Source organism: Rhizopus delemar, genomic scaffold (genome assembly GCF_000149305.1).
Source record: "Rhizopus delemar RA 99-880 supercont3.2 genomic scaffold, whole genome shotgun sequence".
Taxonomy (NCBI): Eukaryota; Fungi; Mucoromycota; class Mucoromycetes; order Mucorales; family Rhizopodaceae; genus Rhizopus; species Rhizopus delemar.
Genome location: NW_027137828.1, coordinates 2,917,469 through 2,934,063, shown reverse-complemented (window position 1 = coordinate 2,934,063; position 16,595 = coordinate 2,917,469). Strand labels below are relative to the sequence as shown.

The window sequence follows — 16,595 nt, the reverse complement described above, 5'->3', positions numbered from 1 at the left end:
CGAAATTGTATGTGCCATTACTTGTGTCGGCAAAATGACACATGTTGATCCTTTGCACTGGTGCTAGCCCAGACTTTCAATGGCTACGCTATCTTGGTCTATTAAGCTCTAATAGTCACTTTATCAATATAAAGTACCAATTTGGGGTTTGCCAGTAGTACAGCCTTTATCCTTTATCTTAAGGCGAATTTATATCCATGATTCTGCTATTGATTCACGCGCTGAAATCGAAGAATGCTCGAGTTTGCTGCTGAAAAGAATATAATGCTTTGAATTACTGCTTATCCAATGAAGGATGTCCAGAGAGCAATCGTCGCTTTCAACAATGGCAAGCCTAGATTCAGATTTGATTTGGAAAACTAGTAAATCTGTTTAGCCTAACGATAGTAAACATTGTTCTTCAATAAAGTTTAACTGTAAAATCAGTTATGTTTATTAGTAATTATGTTTCATTTCCCCAGAATGATGCTGTTTAGAGGAATGAGGTTCTTCGCAGTTAGGTTGCTCGAATCAATAAAGCATACATAAGCTTTGGTGTAGCTTTGTATGCTGTCCATCATCAGTATGTTTGTCAGTTTTTACGTTACAAGGAATTGGTATCCCTACAGAGTTCAACTACCAGCAAATCAAAGTGTATTGAATGTAGGTATCATCGACTATTTTTATGTTGTCTCTGAAACTCTTAGAATAAATGGGCTTTTTGGCTCGAGCTAGTAGTAGGTTGGCACTAAGAAGGTACCCCAGAGCTTTGGCTGATAAGACGCAATAGCTCTCCTTTGTGGTAGTTTAAGAATGAAACCGCTTGGCTGATTACCATGACTAAAGTTTCAAAAGACTGTAGGGGCAATCTATGATTAGGAATATGGCGTTTTTTTAATTGATGTATTTGTTCAAGTATAACATTCTATCCCCCAAAATCATGAATTTTTAAACGTAAATCATTGTATAATACAGAGGGCTATTCGAACTCGACTACCTCTATCATGGCAAGATCCCTTCGGAAACTCCCTCTCTTGGAACCAAGTTGGTGAACCAGCTCGGCAAAACCTAACCTAGTACTTGATCATACTTTCCTTTCTCCTCTTCCCTTCTCTGTCTTTTTTCCCTTTTTGCTTATCAAAAAAAATTTTTAGCGCTTTACACATTTCTTGATCTAGCTCAGGCAATTCAATCACAAAAGTATATTTAATCATAATTAAAATAAATATTGTAAAGTTACACACCTGTCTTTTATTTATTTATTTTCAGTCTTTCATTTATTCGAGATGAGCAAGTTTGGTAAATGGGCTGAAAAGGCAGCTGCCATCGATGTATTTCCAAAGGTCGAAGACGATAATCAGCAACGTAGTGAACGAGGTGGTTTACTTACTTTGATTGTCACATTTTGTTTAGTTTTGCTTACTTTCAACGAACTATCCGAGTAAGAAAAAAAGAATTAGGTACTTTTCAGCGATTAACAAATATACCAGATATCGCAAGATTCATACAAACTATCGATTCTTAGTCGATTCAACAATAGATACAAAGATGCAATTCAATATAGATGCCACTATTGCCATGCCTTGTCCAAGCAAGTATTTCTCGTGAAAAAAGAAAGGCGGATGCTGACAGTATAAATTAGATTTGCTTATTCATGTGGTTGATGCTACTGGACAAAGAACTGAACTTACAAATGAACTAAAGCGTATTCCTGTAAGACAAGAATAGCAAAAAAAAGGAGAAAATACATACAAGATATAACCTTTTATAATATATAGGCTGAATTTTCAATTGGCTCAGCAACTAAATACCAGTACTAATTGAAAATATAAAAAAAAGGCATCATTGTTAATTTATATTTGTTAGAGCCATTGAGGACCCAAAATACATTAATGAGATTATTCGAGCAGCAAATGGAAAATCTTATGATCATCAAATAGCTAGTAAAAACAAAGAAACTATAAGGCAAAATGGAGGGAAAATAACACTTTTATTATAGAGGATATGGGTGCTTGTAGAATTTATGGATCACTAAAAGTAAACAAAGTCGCATCTAATCTTCATATAACATCAGACGGCCACGGATATGCTAGTAGGGTTCATACTAGCCACGAAGGTAATGCAGATAACTGTAGCTTTTGATTTGTATACTCACTATAATTATTGTAGTTTTGAATTTTACGCATCGTATTGACGAGCTTTCATTTGGCGAATTTTATCCAAATTTAATTAACCCACTTGATAACAGCATGGAAATTGCCGAGACACGTAAAGTAATCAATCTTGTTATTATCCTATGCTTATATCTTTTTCATTGATAGATTTCGAAATGTTCCAATATTATCTCTCTGTGGTAAATAATGCGTGTATTTAGGCAGCAATAAGATGCTTACAAGTAATGATTAGGTTCCTACTACTTATATAGATCGTAAGGGACATGTATTGCTCACCAACCAGTATGCTGTTACAGACACCCACAGAGCATTTTATGAGGGGCAAACAGTACCTGGTATTTTCTTTAAATATGAAATGGAGCCAATTTCTGTACAAATAAGTGAAGAAAGTCCGCAGTCCTTTTTACACTTTGTTGTCAGACTGTGCGGTATTCTTGGTGGATCTGTGGTGACTGTAGGAACGGTTTATAAAGTGTTCAATTTTATTATTAAAGGAGGCAAAGATGATTCTAAGTTATTGAACTTGTACTAAATAAAAACGTTTCTTTAATGATAAACGATTTATATAATAATAAATGATACGTATACATGAGGGTATAAAGAGCTACATATCTAAAGTGATCCCAAGATAGAAGATGTACCTACAAGGAATATACCTAAGAAGAAGAATGCAAGAACATAGTGCTGATGGGTATCTGCTCTAATCGCTTGAGGTAGCATGCTCTACAGATATGATAAATATTAATGTACAATTTTGATTATTGTGATTATTATTTACCTGAATTGTGATCAACGTCATCATGCCACTTACACATCCAAATACAATGCCAAACAACATATCTTCCTTTGGCTTACTTATATTTTCAATCAGCAACAATCCAACCAATGCTCCTAATGGTTGTGATAATCCACCCATAAAAGCAGCAGAGATAAATGCAGTCATTTTAGATCGTGTAGCGTAATATAAAGGCAAAGCAATCATAAATCCTTCTGTTAAATTATGTACTGACATTGCAATGCAAACACTTAAACCAAGAGAAGCTGAAGCTTTTGTTGAAATAAGCATCACAAGTCCCTCTATTTATATTTATTAGCACACGTTTTCTTTCTCTCTTCTCGGCACTTTTTTTTTTTACCTGGAAATTTGTGTACACAGATAGCAATGGCTGTTTGAATTCCTATGCTAAAGTAATGCTTAGGATCATTAGCTACTACTTCTTCCATCGATTCATGATGGTGATGGCTATGGTGATGATGATCGTGTGTAGATGGTTCATTTAAGCTGTTTTCACCATTTTGTTGTTGCTGTTGATCTTCATGATGAAATCGAAAGTGAGATTCACTTGATTTCATGGTTCCATATTCCACATCATAACGATGCTTTCCCAATCTTTGTCTTTCTTGATCTTCATCACAAGCTTCGGAAGAGTCTCCGCAGGCATGAATAGCATTCGGCATCAAATAATGAATTAACCTGGTAAGTATTGAAGTAAAGGCAGCGCCTGCAAAGAAGCATGTATAAAGCAATGTATCGTTGTTAAGTCTCTTTTGTGATTGAGGAAGTAAAACAGCAAGTGAAGAAAACAAAAGGACACCAGATGCTAAAGACATGGAAGATGCCATAAAAGACCGATTGTCTAATAATGGTTTATGAAATAATGTATCAATGAATACAATAGAAGCTATTATACAAGTTAGTCATAGTTTGAGTCAAGTTGTTGTTGTTTTACCTCCTACAATGCAAGCTATAGAAGATATGATGACGGCCATCCATCCTTCCAAGTTATTCTCAAATAAAGTCATAGTTTACGAAATATTAAAAAAAAAAAAAGAAAAGAAATTATTTATTTTATATAAACGCATAAATTATCTCTTTTCCAAAAATTTTGTGACTTTACTTCAAATATTAAAAATTTTTGGTTATTCTTTCTTGCGTAAAGTCTTTTTTTTCCTCGATTTATCTGAATCTGCTAATTTACGCTTCTTAAATACAACCTCTTCATGTACTTCTTGATGATGATGATGATATGCTTCATCTGGATATTCTTTTTCTTTTATTTTAAATGAATTCAAGTCTTCTACAGAATGATCATCGTCATCATCTTGAAACTCGGGCGCTTGATCATGAGTTGTTGTTTGATGATCATCTTTTCTAGTTTTATTGGAAGAAGAGGAAGTAGGGGCTGCTACTGGTGTAACCACTTCCCACTCTCCCACTTTAGCAATTTCCTTATTAATCGCCCATTCTTCTCTTCCCTGGGCTGCCGAAGTTTGATCCTTTGCTGATGGATTACGTAACTCTTCAATCGTTGGCACATAATAATTTGCAGCGCAACCATAGCTACCCGCGACTCCGCCAGTTCTACTTGGACGATTTGCAGTTGAAGTGGTAGCTTTGGGTAATGTACTGGTAATGGTAGCACCTGACATGTATTTCACTCCATCTTTCATACCGGCCGTTACCATTGCCGCCTAAACTATTGTGAGCTGCGTCGTCTGTCAACGTCCATGCCTTTACCTGCTCTATTCGTTGTATTTCGCGCCTAATTGATTCTGCTTGCTCCTTGTCTTCTCTTCCCTTTTTGTAAACATTTCTTAAAAATCTCTCGACTTGGTTCTTGTGAGCTTGACCAGTTTCATGAAGTTGAATGGACTTTCCATATTACGATTAAAAGAAAAGTGAATAAATTGATAATGAACTTACTGGTTTATTGTTGGCAACAAATTTTTTACAATATTTACACCAGTGCTTTTGTTGTGATATCCAATAATCAGCCCTATTTATATGTAAGTTATGATAGAGATGTTCATCTGATGCGAACTTACATTATAAAAAGTGCAAAAGTAAAATAAAAAAAGACAAGCTGGACTGTTCTTTGAAAGGCGGGATATTAAATAAGCTGGGTTAAATCCATCATAAAAAACGCTCTCTTTGTTTTTATGGATACCTTGTTGTGGTCTAGACGCTAATTGCCACAAAGCTAATACTAACCTACATGTAGGGGAATAATACGGAAAAACTATGACGAACAAAAAGAACTGCCATCATTTTCAATAATTCGATTCAGCAAAGAATGTTCAAAGGAGGGGGGAGGACAAAGATATGAATGTTTTGAGATGCTTTCAAGTCATGTCCAGCCATAAGAAGGCCTGAAGAGATGAGAATGTATTAAAGAGAGGATGAAGAAAAATTTGAGAATGCATAAATGGTCTATATTGGTATTTAAAATCTAAATATAACAAAAGATTCAATTGCTTTTTTAATTATTATCATGCTCTGAGCATCTTTATTGATAAAAACATCTTTTATACAGCAATTTTGTATTGTCAGTTCTCACATAAAGGATGACTGTAGAAAATAGCATAATTTAATCTTTTTTAAGAAAAAAGTACTATATTAGCGTTTGCTAGGAAGTAAAGAAAACTCAATGACACTGAGGCTATAAAAAAAGAGAGAGACGATACTCGCATAGGACATTATACTATATTTAAAATAAAGATGATGATTGTATTAGACAGAGTTTGTGTAGGAGTTATTCTTGTAATGAATATATTAACACACAATTTCATCCTTAAATTTTTGATAAGTTGATATGTCTTTTCAGTCTGTTCTTAGTTCTTGGTTCTTGCTTTAAAAGGTTTAATCTAAGCTGAAATCATGATTTGAAAATAAAGTAAGACACTCTGGTTTTTGGGTTGTGGAAAGCGAGAGACACATTTAGGTTTAGCCGTCTGAACAAAACTTTTAACGAGTGCGTGAACCAGCTCAAAAAGTAATCCTTAAATTACTATTTCTATTTTATCTTAAGCCTATTTATATTCTCTCTTTTTACTAACAAATTCTTTAAAACGAACGCGTCATCATTTTATAAAAAAAAGAGAATGGATATTGGCATAAATTATTTTACTTTTGTATGTAGCATGTTGCAAGTCACAGAAAGAAAGTGGAAGAAAGAGATACAGAAATTAAACTCGCTATTTTTTTTTTTTTTTTTCTGCTAAAGAATATGTCTACTGTTGATCGTGAAAAAGTAAAAGGGCATCTGCAACTGATACCAAGAAAGTAACTAAGAACTAAATCTATTTTTTAGGATTGTCCTTTTTTATTAAGGGTGTTTACTCGTCAAGGTGGACATAATTCGTAAGTCTACAGTTTTTATTATATTCTTTTCAATTGACATAGATTAGAATTCACTCTTATTCAATTGACAATGTACCAGAAAACGAATTGACCCTCTATACATGGTAATAAAATAAGCTACTTTTTTTCATTCATCACGCATTTAGACTTTATAATAGGAAAAACGCAACACTTGAAGAAATTGCACAATTGATTGAACAGGTCATTCCAGAAGCCAGAGATCCTGATGCTCGTATTTCTTTTCGACTTGTCTATCTCAACAAAAATGCCGGTAGATTCTTTCAAAAAGATATTGGACGCGTGGTGAGTGCCAAACCAACAAGAGATCAGAAAAAGACACTAGAAGAGAGCCGATTTATGATTGGTGATTATTTGGATGTTGCTATCTTTATCGGCCCTCCTCCTGCTATTGCAAGAGATCAACGCAGAGATACAAGGGGAAGTCGTGATATGGGACGATTCAATACCGGACGACCTGCAATGAGAACGGGTGACAGAAGAGGAAGTTATGGAAGAGATTATGCGAATAATAATCGATTTGGCGGTGGAGCAAGACCAAGAAGGGATTATTAAAATAAATAAAAATGTTACGCTTTTTTTACTGTAATTTAAAATGGAATTTTGCTTGTATTTTTTTTTTTTCTTTCTTTTTTTATAATAATAATAATAATAATAAATGACCTCAGTTCAATTCACAGTAGGAAAACTAGATGCTGGTATGGTATGTCTTTATTATATAAATAACGGGCTGTTTTTTTTGGTTACATAAAGAAGAAAGCGAAAACTAATCACGAAACGATAGGCTATTCTTTTAACAGAAGATCATCATCTCATTGAATTTCCTTCACTTTTACTTCCAAAAGGAGTGACATCTGGAAGTATTGTCAACATTGCTGTGAGCCGTAATAAGAATGAGGAAGAAAAAAAGATGAAGGAGTTTTGGGAATTACAAGATAATATCTTGGACAACTTTGGTAATCTTGAACCTCTCTCACCTGTTGTTCGTGTGAAGAATATCACGCAAACTTCACTTATTCTCGAATGGGATCCTCTTACACTGCATACAGCTAAACTTCGTTCATTGGATATTTATAAGAATGGCACCAAATTGGCACAAGTAAAGATATAGAAAGAAGAGAAAGAGTGACTGATAAATGTATATAGCATGTACCTGATGATGCCAATTTTATCAAATTATCTGGCTTAGACGTAGATCATGAATTTGAATTTCATATCGTCATCAAGACTACAGCGGGTGAATATAAATCAAATAAGGTAACTGCACGTACACACAAGATGGAGAATTTGACGGGTATTCGGGTTGCATTTGGTACTTTTGAACAATCAGAACCAGCCATCACTGAATTAAAAGATTTATTGACAAAAATGGGTGCTTCTTGGTCTGATGAAGTGAATGTAGAAACAACCCATTTGTTGGCTCAATTGCCTGGTGGAACAAATTATGATCGTGCTGTTCAGCATTCTATACCTATCGTAAAGCCTGATTGGTTAGTGCAGTGTGACAGAAATAAGAAAATTCAGGTAAAACTCTTTAAAAAAGGAGAGAAAACAAAGAAACAGTGTATTAATTATAATGAATAGCCTGCTTTACCATATTATATCATTAATGTATCTCACAATGATTAAATAAAAATAAATTTGTTTTTCTTTGGACGTAAGAAAGATGTTCAAGTATATTTTTAATATAAAATAACAATCTGCAATCTGATGTACAAAATTCTCGATATCAAATCTCTTTGTTATAAACCTGCATTTTTCTATTAAAAAGGCGCGAAAATTCTTCCCCTTTTATGGCCTCCTTTTAAGTAAAGGATCCACACTCTGTTTCTTTCTTTCCCCTTGATGATGCAAAAGCGGGAACAAAAAAACCTGTTTATACGTTAATTACCGAACTTTTCCTTTTTTAAATAAAAGCTGGTCAAAAAACTACCTCCTCTCCTCTATGCGCAATTGAAAATATCGAATAAAAATTTTCTATATTTGATCGAATATGCTCTTTCTCTCCTTTTTTTATAGAGAAAAAGTTGTTTCCTTTTTAATAAATAAGAATTTGCCTTTTATAAAAAAAAAATAAGATCATTTTTGCATTTCATGTAAAAGCACCTTAGAAATAGGAGAAAAAAGAGAATTATACGGTTTGCTTCATTATCCACAATTGGATATATTGAGATGTCGTGTAACACAATGCAAAAGAAGCGCTAAATAAACGCGTTTCTTATACACTTTATCTAATAACAATATGAAAGCAAGTACATAAAAAAGACGTTACAAAAAATAATAACGATTGGACTTTTTAAAACACAGGAAAAAAAAAATAGAATTGTGTATTCACCCCACACACCCCCTTGGACGACCCCTTTATTTTTTTTTTTAAAACTAAAAATGCCTTTTCGAGTTATTGTTTCTAAACGCATCCTAAATAGACAACTTATTCGTCATTTTTCAACACAACAAGGCCAAACAAAAATAGAAAAGATACAAACAGACTTGAAGCAGCAACTTGACTTGTACATTAATAAATTCAATCAAGCTTCAGACAAATTGAAGCAATTAACAAGTGATGTGAGCAATTCCCAAGAAGCTTTACAAAAAGCAAGTCGTGCATTGAATGAACTGACAGGCTATAATCATATTGAAACCGTAAAACATAAAGTCACTCGGCAGTGTAAGTCTTTTGGCAATAACGCAGAGTTTCTTTCTAATCATCACCCATAGCCGAATTATTCGAAGCAACAAGAGAAGATGTACAAATAGCCAAAAGGGAATACGAAAGAGCGATTGAAACAAGATCGAATACACAACGCAACATCAATGAACTTTTACAGCGAAAACATCTTTGGACAGCAGACGATGTGACTCATTTCACCGAACTCTATCGACTTGAGCATGCCCATACGCAGGCCGAAGCGATGGCCAAAGAGCGATATCAATCATGTGAAAAACAGATGGATCGAGAATATATGGAATTGGCTCGTTCTATCATGGAGAGGTACCATGAGGAACAGCTTTGGAGTGACAAGATTCGAAGTGCGAGTACTTATGGTACGTGGGCCCTGATGGGTCTCAACCTGATCTTGTTTGTCGCTGTCCAAACCGTGTTTGAACCAAGGAAACGAAAACGATTGACAGATCGGTTTGAAGAGCTACTGGTGGCCAAGGTGGATGAGGAAGAACAAAAGTGGGGGCATGTGTTTGAGTCGTTGAATGAAAAGGACAAGGTGTTGATGGAGCAGCAGGTCTTGTTGATGGAGGCTGTGAACAGTTTGAGTGAGCATCCTTTGTTTGATGATGTTGTTTTGCAGTCACTGAAGCAGTTTGAAACACCTCAAATTCAAGCATCTGTGGCTCAAGTGTCGGATATCCCAGTATTGGAGATTTCCCCTGAGATGGACGTTCAAATACCTGATGAGGTCATCCCTCAAGAAACAGCAATATCAAACAATGACAATGCGTTGGAAAACACAAAGCGAGTAAATCAATGGCATTCTGTACAGAGTGCGATCGCAGGCGGTCTTGTCACAGCTATTGCCATTTATTTTTTAAATTAAAAGAAAAAATTGTATGACGCATTAAAAATTTTGTATTTTTTCTTTTTTTTTTTTTTTTTTTTTTTTTTGCTTTTTCTTTTATAAATCCTTTCTCTTTTTTTGAAACAAAATAAAATATAATGCTAAAGCCAGGATCAACACGTTTTCATATTGACGTTAAGACTCAACAAATTCCCGTTATATTTTCTTATCATCAATTAAAGAAAAAGAAGGAACAAAAAGTAAACAACCTTGTACCGGAATTAGCTCAAGAAGAAGACGCCTTCTTTAAAGAATTGCTAAAAAAGGCCGAGAGTTATAGCTTAAAAGACGAGCAAGAGCCCATGGAGCAAGCAGCAGATGATGACGATGAAGACGATGAAGGATCGGACGATGATAGTATAACTGTAAATTCATATACATACAAAAATTCAATTAAACAATACTTACATCTATACAGGGTGGATTAAAGAAAAAAGGAAATGAATATGATTTTGAAGATCCTTTTATTGATGATAGTGAGATGTTGTTGGATGAATCCTTTGAATATGACATTCCCGAAATCGACGGATTCTTTGTTTACCAAGGACCATTGGATGCGAATGAAAGGTAAAGGGCAAAAAAAAAAGGATACACTTTATTTATTCTTCTTTCTCTCTTATGTAGTACGGAAGAGAAAAAGATAACGACAACAAGCAATAAACGCAGAGCGACAGGAAAATCAAAGAGTACGACTACTACAAATAGTAAAGTAACTAAATCACGCAAAAAGGAAGAGACAACTCAATCCAATACGACAATACCAAAGACTACTAATAAAAATAAAAAAGCAACGACTACGATTCCTGCTGAACCCATGCAGTTGACTCCACCTAAACCTACAACTGTCCATACTACTACAGCCAATCCTCTTGCCACCAGTTCAGCCACAGCTACCAATGCTTCGGCTGCTGCTAATACAGCCGCAAATGTAGCCAATACAACCACACTATCACAATCTGCAGTGCCTCCTCTCGCTAGCATTTTCAATAACATTCCAACTAAAAAGACGACTCATCCGGCAGAGGCAGTGAATAAATCAATGCCTGAAAAGACAAGTACACCAAAACAAAAGAAACCAGAAGTGAATTATGTTACGGTGATCGATGATGATGGCACTGATGAGAAAAAAAAGAAGGCAGCAGAACCGCCCGTCTTGGTATATATAAATATATTTTTATTATCAAATTGCTCATCCTATCATACTAGTTTCCTCTTGATCGTGAACTCGACACGCTCATGACAAAGATTCGTACTGAAGCAGGCAAGGAAACATTTGCAAACAAGTCAAAGTTTCCTGAATCACTTAAACCGCTTGTTTTACATGGTGGATTGATTTGCTTTCGTCGAAACACCAACTTGGATATCAATTATGTTCATCATTTGATGAGTGTTTTACCTTATAATAAATTCACACTCAGGGTAAGATCATCGTAATCATCCTCCTACAGTAATAATAAGATGTGCTTGTATGATAGAAATTTGTCACCACGAAATCAGGACAGATGCGTGTTGATGAGCTTCAACAGGAGATTGACGAATTGGCTATTAAATTGAAGCAGACGATTGATAGGATGATGCCTGATCAACAACAGATGTATGAATCCAAAGTAGCTGCCTTAAAACAAGAGAGTAAGTTATTTTATATTTAGTAAGCAGATGTGTTCATTATTACCATAGAGGCAGTGAAGGTAGCTACGGCAGCAGCAAATAATAATGGTATTATTGATGTGGATGCACTTGAACCAGAGGAAGAACTTGAAACAAAGTTTAAGTGTACCGATGAAGTACGCAAGATAATATATGATATTATGAAGGCTGATGAGCAATCTAATTATATCAGTAATCTTATTTCGTAAGTTTATAAGTATTTATGGTGTGATATTAACAGCTATGTAGTTCTTATCGAAATGGATATAAAGATGGAGAGAAACCAGTAGCAGATGGAAAAGCAAGGAAATTGATGTATCAACGTGTAAGTTGTCTTCTAGATAAAAATAAGTATTGACTTTTGTACTCTAGCTATTATCATGTTGGCCAGATGGTTGGATGAAGACGGGTGAGATTGGTAGACAATACAGCATGTATAAAAAGAAATTAATGCCTACTAATTTTGTCGGTCAACAAAATGCTGAAATTAAGAAACGTAAAAGATCCAGTGAAGATAATTCGATGCGCACAAGAGGTAAAATGATGATGATAAGAGTATAAAAATATCAATAATTTATTATAGATGATGAGGAACATGTATCAAGACAATCATCTTTCTATTAAAGTTGAATCACTTTGTAAATGTATAAAAAGAATATAGCAAAGGAATAAAATGACGAGATTTACTAAAATGGAAACTTCCAAAAGGATCATAATAGAATAATTTTTCTATCTGACTTTTAATAAAAGTGGGAAATTTATGATCTAGTTTTTTACAGGTAAAAAAAAAAAAAACTTCTTTTTTATTCCATGAGTAAAATAAATGGGCAAATAAAAAATAGGGGATTCTTATAAAAATGGAAAAAATTGAGTAAAAAAAAATTTATTGCTTTTTTTTATTCTTTTCCCTTCTTTATAAAATGAAATCCTATAATTATCATAAAACAATCTCTTCAAATGATAAAGCATTGGTGGATTTATGTCGTTGTTTATATCAAGTAAAAGCAGTCGTACGCGATTTACAATCATTTAGTAATACACTTTGCCCTGCACTGAATCAATACCCGAAATTATATGACACGAGTAGTTGGGATGACGATTTGATGAAACAGGCAAATCAATACCTAAACACAACATTTCGTAAATTCACTCGTCTATGTAAATTACTCTTATTCATTTTAACCAGAATGGAAGCACGTCAAGTGAAAAGAGAACGTATCGACTCTTTTCGTACCGAAATTTGGCAAGAGTGGAAGACGGCAACGACAATCAAGCAAAGATTAATACAATTCACTGAACATAATAACAATAAGGAATCAGCAATTTATACCAAATCATTCACTGCTGCAAATAACACAACAACAACTGCAACTGAGTTATAAATTATTTATTGCATCGTTTTTTGTTTTTCCTCTCTTTACCTCTGTGTGTGTGTGTGTGTGTGTGTGTGTGCATTGATATATATTCTTTTTAGATCCTATTACCTCCTCCCCTCTATCACTCTATCATTTTAAACTTTGTTCACTCCCTTTTTGTTGTGCCCCTTTATTTTATGTTTGGCTTTCTCTTCCCCTTTTTTTTGAATCAAATAAATAGGAAAATAGTAAAATATTTCTTTATTTGGGTATTCTATTGATTGCAAAAAAAAGAGGATTTTTCTTAAAGCGGCATTGTAAATGGGAAATGACCATCAGCAAAAAAGTTTCTCAGTTATTCCGTTTGTAATCAGAAAAAAAAAAGTACAACTCTTTTCTTTTTAGTGGTTATTTTCACATTTTTTTAAAAAAAAAAAAAACGCGACTAAAAAGAAAGATAGCCTACTTTTTTTTTTTCAGATTTGGCTAAGTTAATACATCATTTGGTCATTTTCCTATTTTTTTATAATAAATTACATCATTCTTATTGTATTTTTATATAAATCATGGGGATATTACTTTTCTACCCAAAAAACTATAAAAAAATGACATAAAATATACTACTTTAAATAATTTTTATTTATTTATTTTTGCTGAAGAAAAAAAAAAAAAAAAGAAATTTTTTTTCCCTTGTAGTTCTCTTTTTTTACTGACTGCTTCTAATAACCCAATCACAATCATTTTTTTTCTCCTTGTCTTACAGTCCGGCTGGTGGATATTGGTGGTTACAAAAAAAGTAATTGTCGATTACACACAGATATAATTGGCGGTTATAAAAAAATGGTTCAGTGGGTGTTTGAATGTTTATAATAAAATGGGAAAAAATAGGGTTTCTACTGATATTATGATAATTAATAAGAAAAGGACATATGGTGATTAGATATATACAGTAAAGCAGAAAAGAAAAGAAGGCAGGCTTTAAATGATTTCACCTAAAATATAATAAAGTTTAGTAATCCCACTGTATCAATACAGGCATTTTAAATATGTGTATCATATCTACAAGATAACAAATTATTCTTTTATTCTGAGCCACACACGTCTTGGAATAGTTACTACTGAACAATGATTTATCAGTCATAAAATATTTTCTACAACAATGACGTATGAGCATAAGAAAAATCATACAAAATGACATCTTAACTCAAGTTATTAGTTTTATATATCTTATTAAAGACATTTCAAGTATACATTATCTACAAGATAAATAATTCTTTTTAATTTTTTCTTTAAACCAATTTTCAGCACTCAAGAAACTAGAAGACTAAATAAAAACCTAATAAACAGTCTCTTTTTATTTTGTAAAAACCATCAAAAACACCACAACAATTAATACTAATAATAAAGAACGTATACGTAGTATAAATTGCTTAAAATAAATAGGAGGTGGAACACTTTACATTAATCGCTTTTATTAATCTTGTTGTCTTTTAACCTCAATAACGAAAATAAATATTTTCTATTTAGCTGCTTCTTTATTTTTGTACTTGGTGAATTGAACTCGAAGGCTATTAGTGTTTTTATATCCAAATAAAACTCCCTCCTTCAATCCTTTAGAAAGACATAATTTCCAATCTATTCTCTTTCCATTTTCGTCTCTTTCCTTTTTAAATGTATCTACAAATTCCATTCCTTCTTTATACACATCTCTTGATGAAGTAGTAATTGTAGGTGCGGTTGTAAGTATGTTTTCAGTGCTTTTTTCAGTCGTCATATCATCATATAGTCGTTTCTTTTGATTAATTTGATTATTTTTTTTTGTATTTGTTCAGTAATGGTATGAAGTGGCTCTTCTTCGGTTTGAATAGTAGACAACATATTTTTGTAATCTTGAAGTTGAGTATCACAAAAATTATTAAGCTCTTCTGAAATCAAAACGTCTCTGTAGTAAATTTCTTGAAAAGATTTCTTTGCAATCTCGTACAAAAAAATGAGGGTTGGGTCCTCACATCTTGGTAATAAGGTGATTGCACTTGCTTGATACTTTAAAAACATTCCTAGGGCAATCAAAGGATTCAGTGATCCTTCTATGTTGATGTGTTGTTTAATAGTTTTCTTGCTAAGAATTAAACACTCCGCAGCCCAGAAATCACAGGGGATGGTAGCGCAACATGGTAAACGTATACTGTTTTTAAACTTTTTTTCGATTGATTCAGCAACGGTATCAATACAGAATATCAGCATAACAGGGTCAATATCATATCTACTATTAGCTTGAAGACAGTAGCTTATTGCTCTCTTTATAAATTTTTTATCAACAGTCTTTTGGAATTCAACAATGAGAGGGCGTTGTTCATCATTATCTACATCAGGAATTAAGACCAAATCAGAACGCGTGCCATTAGCTCACTCACTCTCATCTACGCGATAAATTCCAGCTTCAACATTAAAGATTGACGATGCCATTAAGTCAATGACTTGAGGATTTCTAGCGACTGCTTTGCACATGCGATCGGTGCCAGGGCGGTTAGCATGAGGTAGATTGACAGTTGCTAATCTGTATGTTATGTTTAGTTTCGCTATATGGTGAAGTTATAACAGAAACCAATTAATAGAAGACTGTAAAAGACTATTAATGTACAATAACAACAAAATCAACAATGAGACTAGTTCTTGACTTCAATTGCTTGAACGCGCAAAATAATATGTTCGGCAACCAAAATTAAATTTAGCGGGAAGAAAAGGTGTCTTTTTATTACTTCACATCAATTGATGCTCTAAATAACAAATTAAAAAGAAAGATAAGTGGGGAAATATACAATTATAAAGAGTATTATGATGATTTTGATAAATATAGCAAATGATGTATCAATTGAGTATTCGTTTTCATGTTGCTTCTTTTGGTGTTCTTTTCTGTTTAGTGTGCTGGCACATTGGGTGAACAATGCGTCCAGAGATCGCCTTGTTAATGTATCCTGTGAGGGGAGAAAATAATAGGTAAGGAAAATAATGTCGGCCAATTGTGACTTCCATTCATTCAATTCCCGATGCGGTGAAGCTGATTATTTTCCTTTCCCCTTATTTTCTTTATATTTTCTTTAACGTCTGAGAATTATCCAACCACACCGGAAAGCATACCATTAGAATCGCCATGAAAAGGAGCATCATTTGAATACAAAATAAGCTTTAAAAATAAAAAAGGAATCAAAGGCGACTCCCGACCAAAATACGTCTTCGTCAAAATAGAATAAGCTTGACATTTTTTTATGATTCAGAAGAAAAGAGGATTTACGGTTACGGTTACGGTACGCTTTTTATGTAATATGAACGATAGGAGGAAAAGATGCTACTGAGTTTAATTCATAGCGCTTAACCATATTTTAATTAACAGAATCATATAATGTTTTAGTTCTCGTAACACTTCAGTTGGTTTGTAGTTAAAGTTAGTAGATATTTATTTAATGAAAGGCTTAAAATGGAGTTCGTTTAAAGCAATTTATAATTTGATGTTTGGAATGAGAGCAAAAGCTATAAAGGTCATTAAACCGAACGTCATTACATGCATCACCAATTCTAGAAGATAATGTCTCTTCTTTCATCAAACGAGGGGGCCTCATTTTTCCTTTCACTAAGGCCTAGAACTGTTCAGTAGGATTTAGCTCAGGCGAGTAAGGGGGGATATACATTACTCTATAACCTCTAGCCTCGA

General features: G+C 33.6%; 6 protein-coding genes across 6 annotated transcripts; 5 read left to right on the top strand and 1 right to left on the bottom strand.

The window, feature by feature from the left end:
* Window positions 1-1,265: 1,265 nt before the first annotated feature.
* On the top strand, window positions 1,266-2,353 carry RO3G_03389 (uncharacterized protein; the record flags this gene model as incomplete). The annotated part of the gene is made up of 7 exons (XM_067657980.1): window positions 1,266-1,420; window positions 1,544-1,574; window positions 1,758-1,792; window positions 1,846-1,922; window positions 1,979-2,095; window positions 2,149-2,247; window positions 2,301-2,353. The coding sequence occupies 7 exons, from the start codon at window positions 1,266-1,268 to the stop codon at window positions 2,351-2,353; spliced, it is 567 nt and encodes a 188-aa protein (XP_067514081.1).
* Window positions 2,354-2,765: 412 nt separating this feature from the next.
* On the bottom strand, window positions 2,766-4,583 carry RO3G_03388 (uncharacterized protein; the record flags this gene model as incomplete). Its single annotated transcript, XM_067657979.1, has 5 exons — window positions 2,766-2,876; window positions 2,965-3,230; window positions 3,290-3,835; window positions 3,884-3,941; window positions 4,161-4,583. 5 exons carry the CDS (start codon window positions 4,581-4,583, stop codon window positions 2,766-2,768), a joined length of 1,404 nt encoding a protein of 467 aa, XP_067514080.1.
* A 1,577-nt stretch (window positions 4,584-6,160) lies between these two features.
* Window positions 6,161-6,867, top strand: RO3G_03387 (uncharacterized protein; the record flags this gene model as incomplete). The annotated part of the gene is made up of 3 exons (XM_067657978.1): window positions 6,161-6,184; window positions 6,245-6,294; window positions 6,453-6,867. The coding sequence occupies 3 exons, from the start codon at window positions 6,161-6,163 to the stop codon at window positions 6,865-6,867; spliced, it is 489 nt and encodes a 162-aa protein (XP_067514079.1).
* Window positions 6,868-7,222: 355 nt separating this feature from the next.
* On the top strand, window positions 7,223-7,941 carry RO3G_03386 (uncharacterized protein; the record flags this gene model as incomplete). Its single annotated transcript, XM_067657977.1, has 3 exons — window positions 7,223-7,411; window positions 7,459-7,836; window positions 7,897-7,941. The coding sequence occupies 3 exons, from the start codon at window positions 7,223-7,225 to the stop codon at window positions 7,939-7,941; spliced, it is 612 nt and encodes a 203-aa protein (XP_067514078.1).
* A 756-nt stretch (window positions 7,942-8,697) lies between these two features.
* Window positions 8,698-12,155, top strand: RO3G_03385 (uncharacterized protein; the record flags this gene model as incomplete). Its single annotated transcript, XM_067657976.1, has 11 exons — window positions 8,698-8,980; window positions 9,031-9,803; window positions 9,992-10,249; window positions 10,303-10,451; window positions 10,509-11,040; window positions 11,091-11,303; window positions 11,360-11,513; window positions 11,562-11,736; window positions 11,781-11,856; window positions 11,904-12,066; window positions 12,115-12,155. The coding sequence occupies 11 exons, from the start codon at window positions 8,698-8,700 to the stop codon at window positions 12,153-12,155; spliced, it is 2,817 nt and encodes a 938-aa protein (XP_067514077.1).
* Window positions 12,156-12,718: 563 nt separating this feature from the next.
* On the top strand, window positions 12,719-12,913 carry RO3G_03384 (uncharacterized protein; the record flags this gene model as incomplete). The annotated part of the gene is made up of 1 exon (XM_067657975.1): window positions 12,719-12,913. One exon carries the CDS (start codon window positions 12,719-12,721, stop codon window positions 12,911-12,913), a length of 195 nt encoding a protein of 64 aa, XP_067514076.1.
* Between the last annotated feature and the right edge of the window lie 3,682 nt (window positions 12,914-16,595).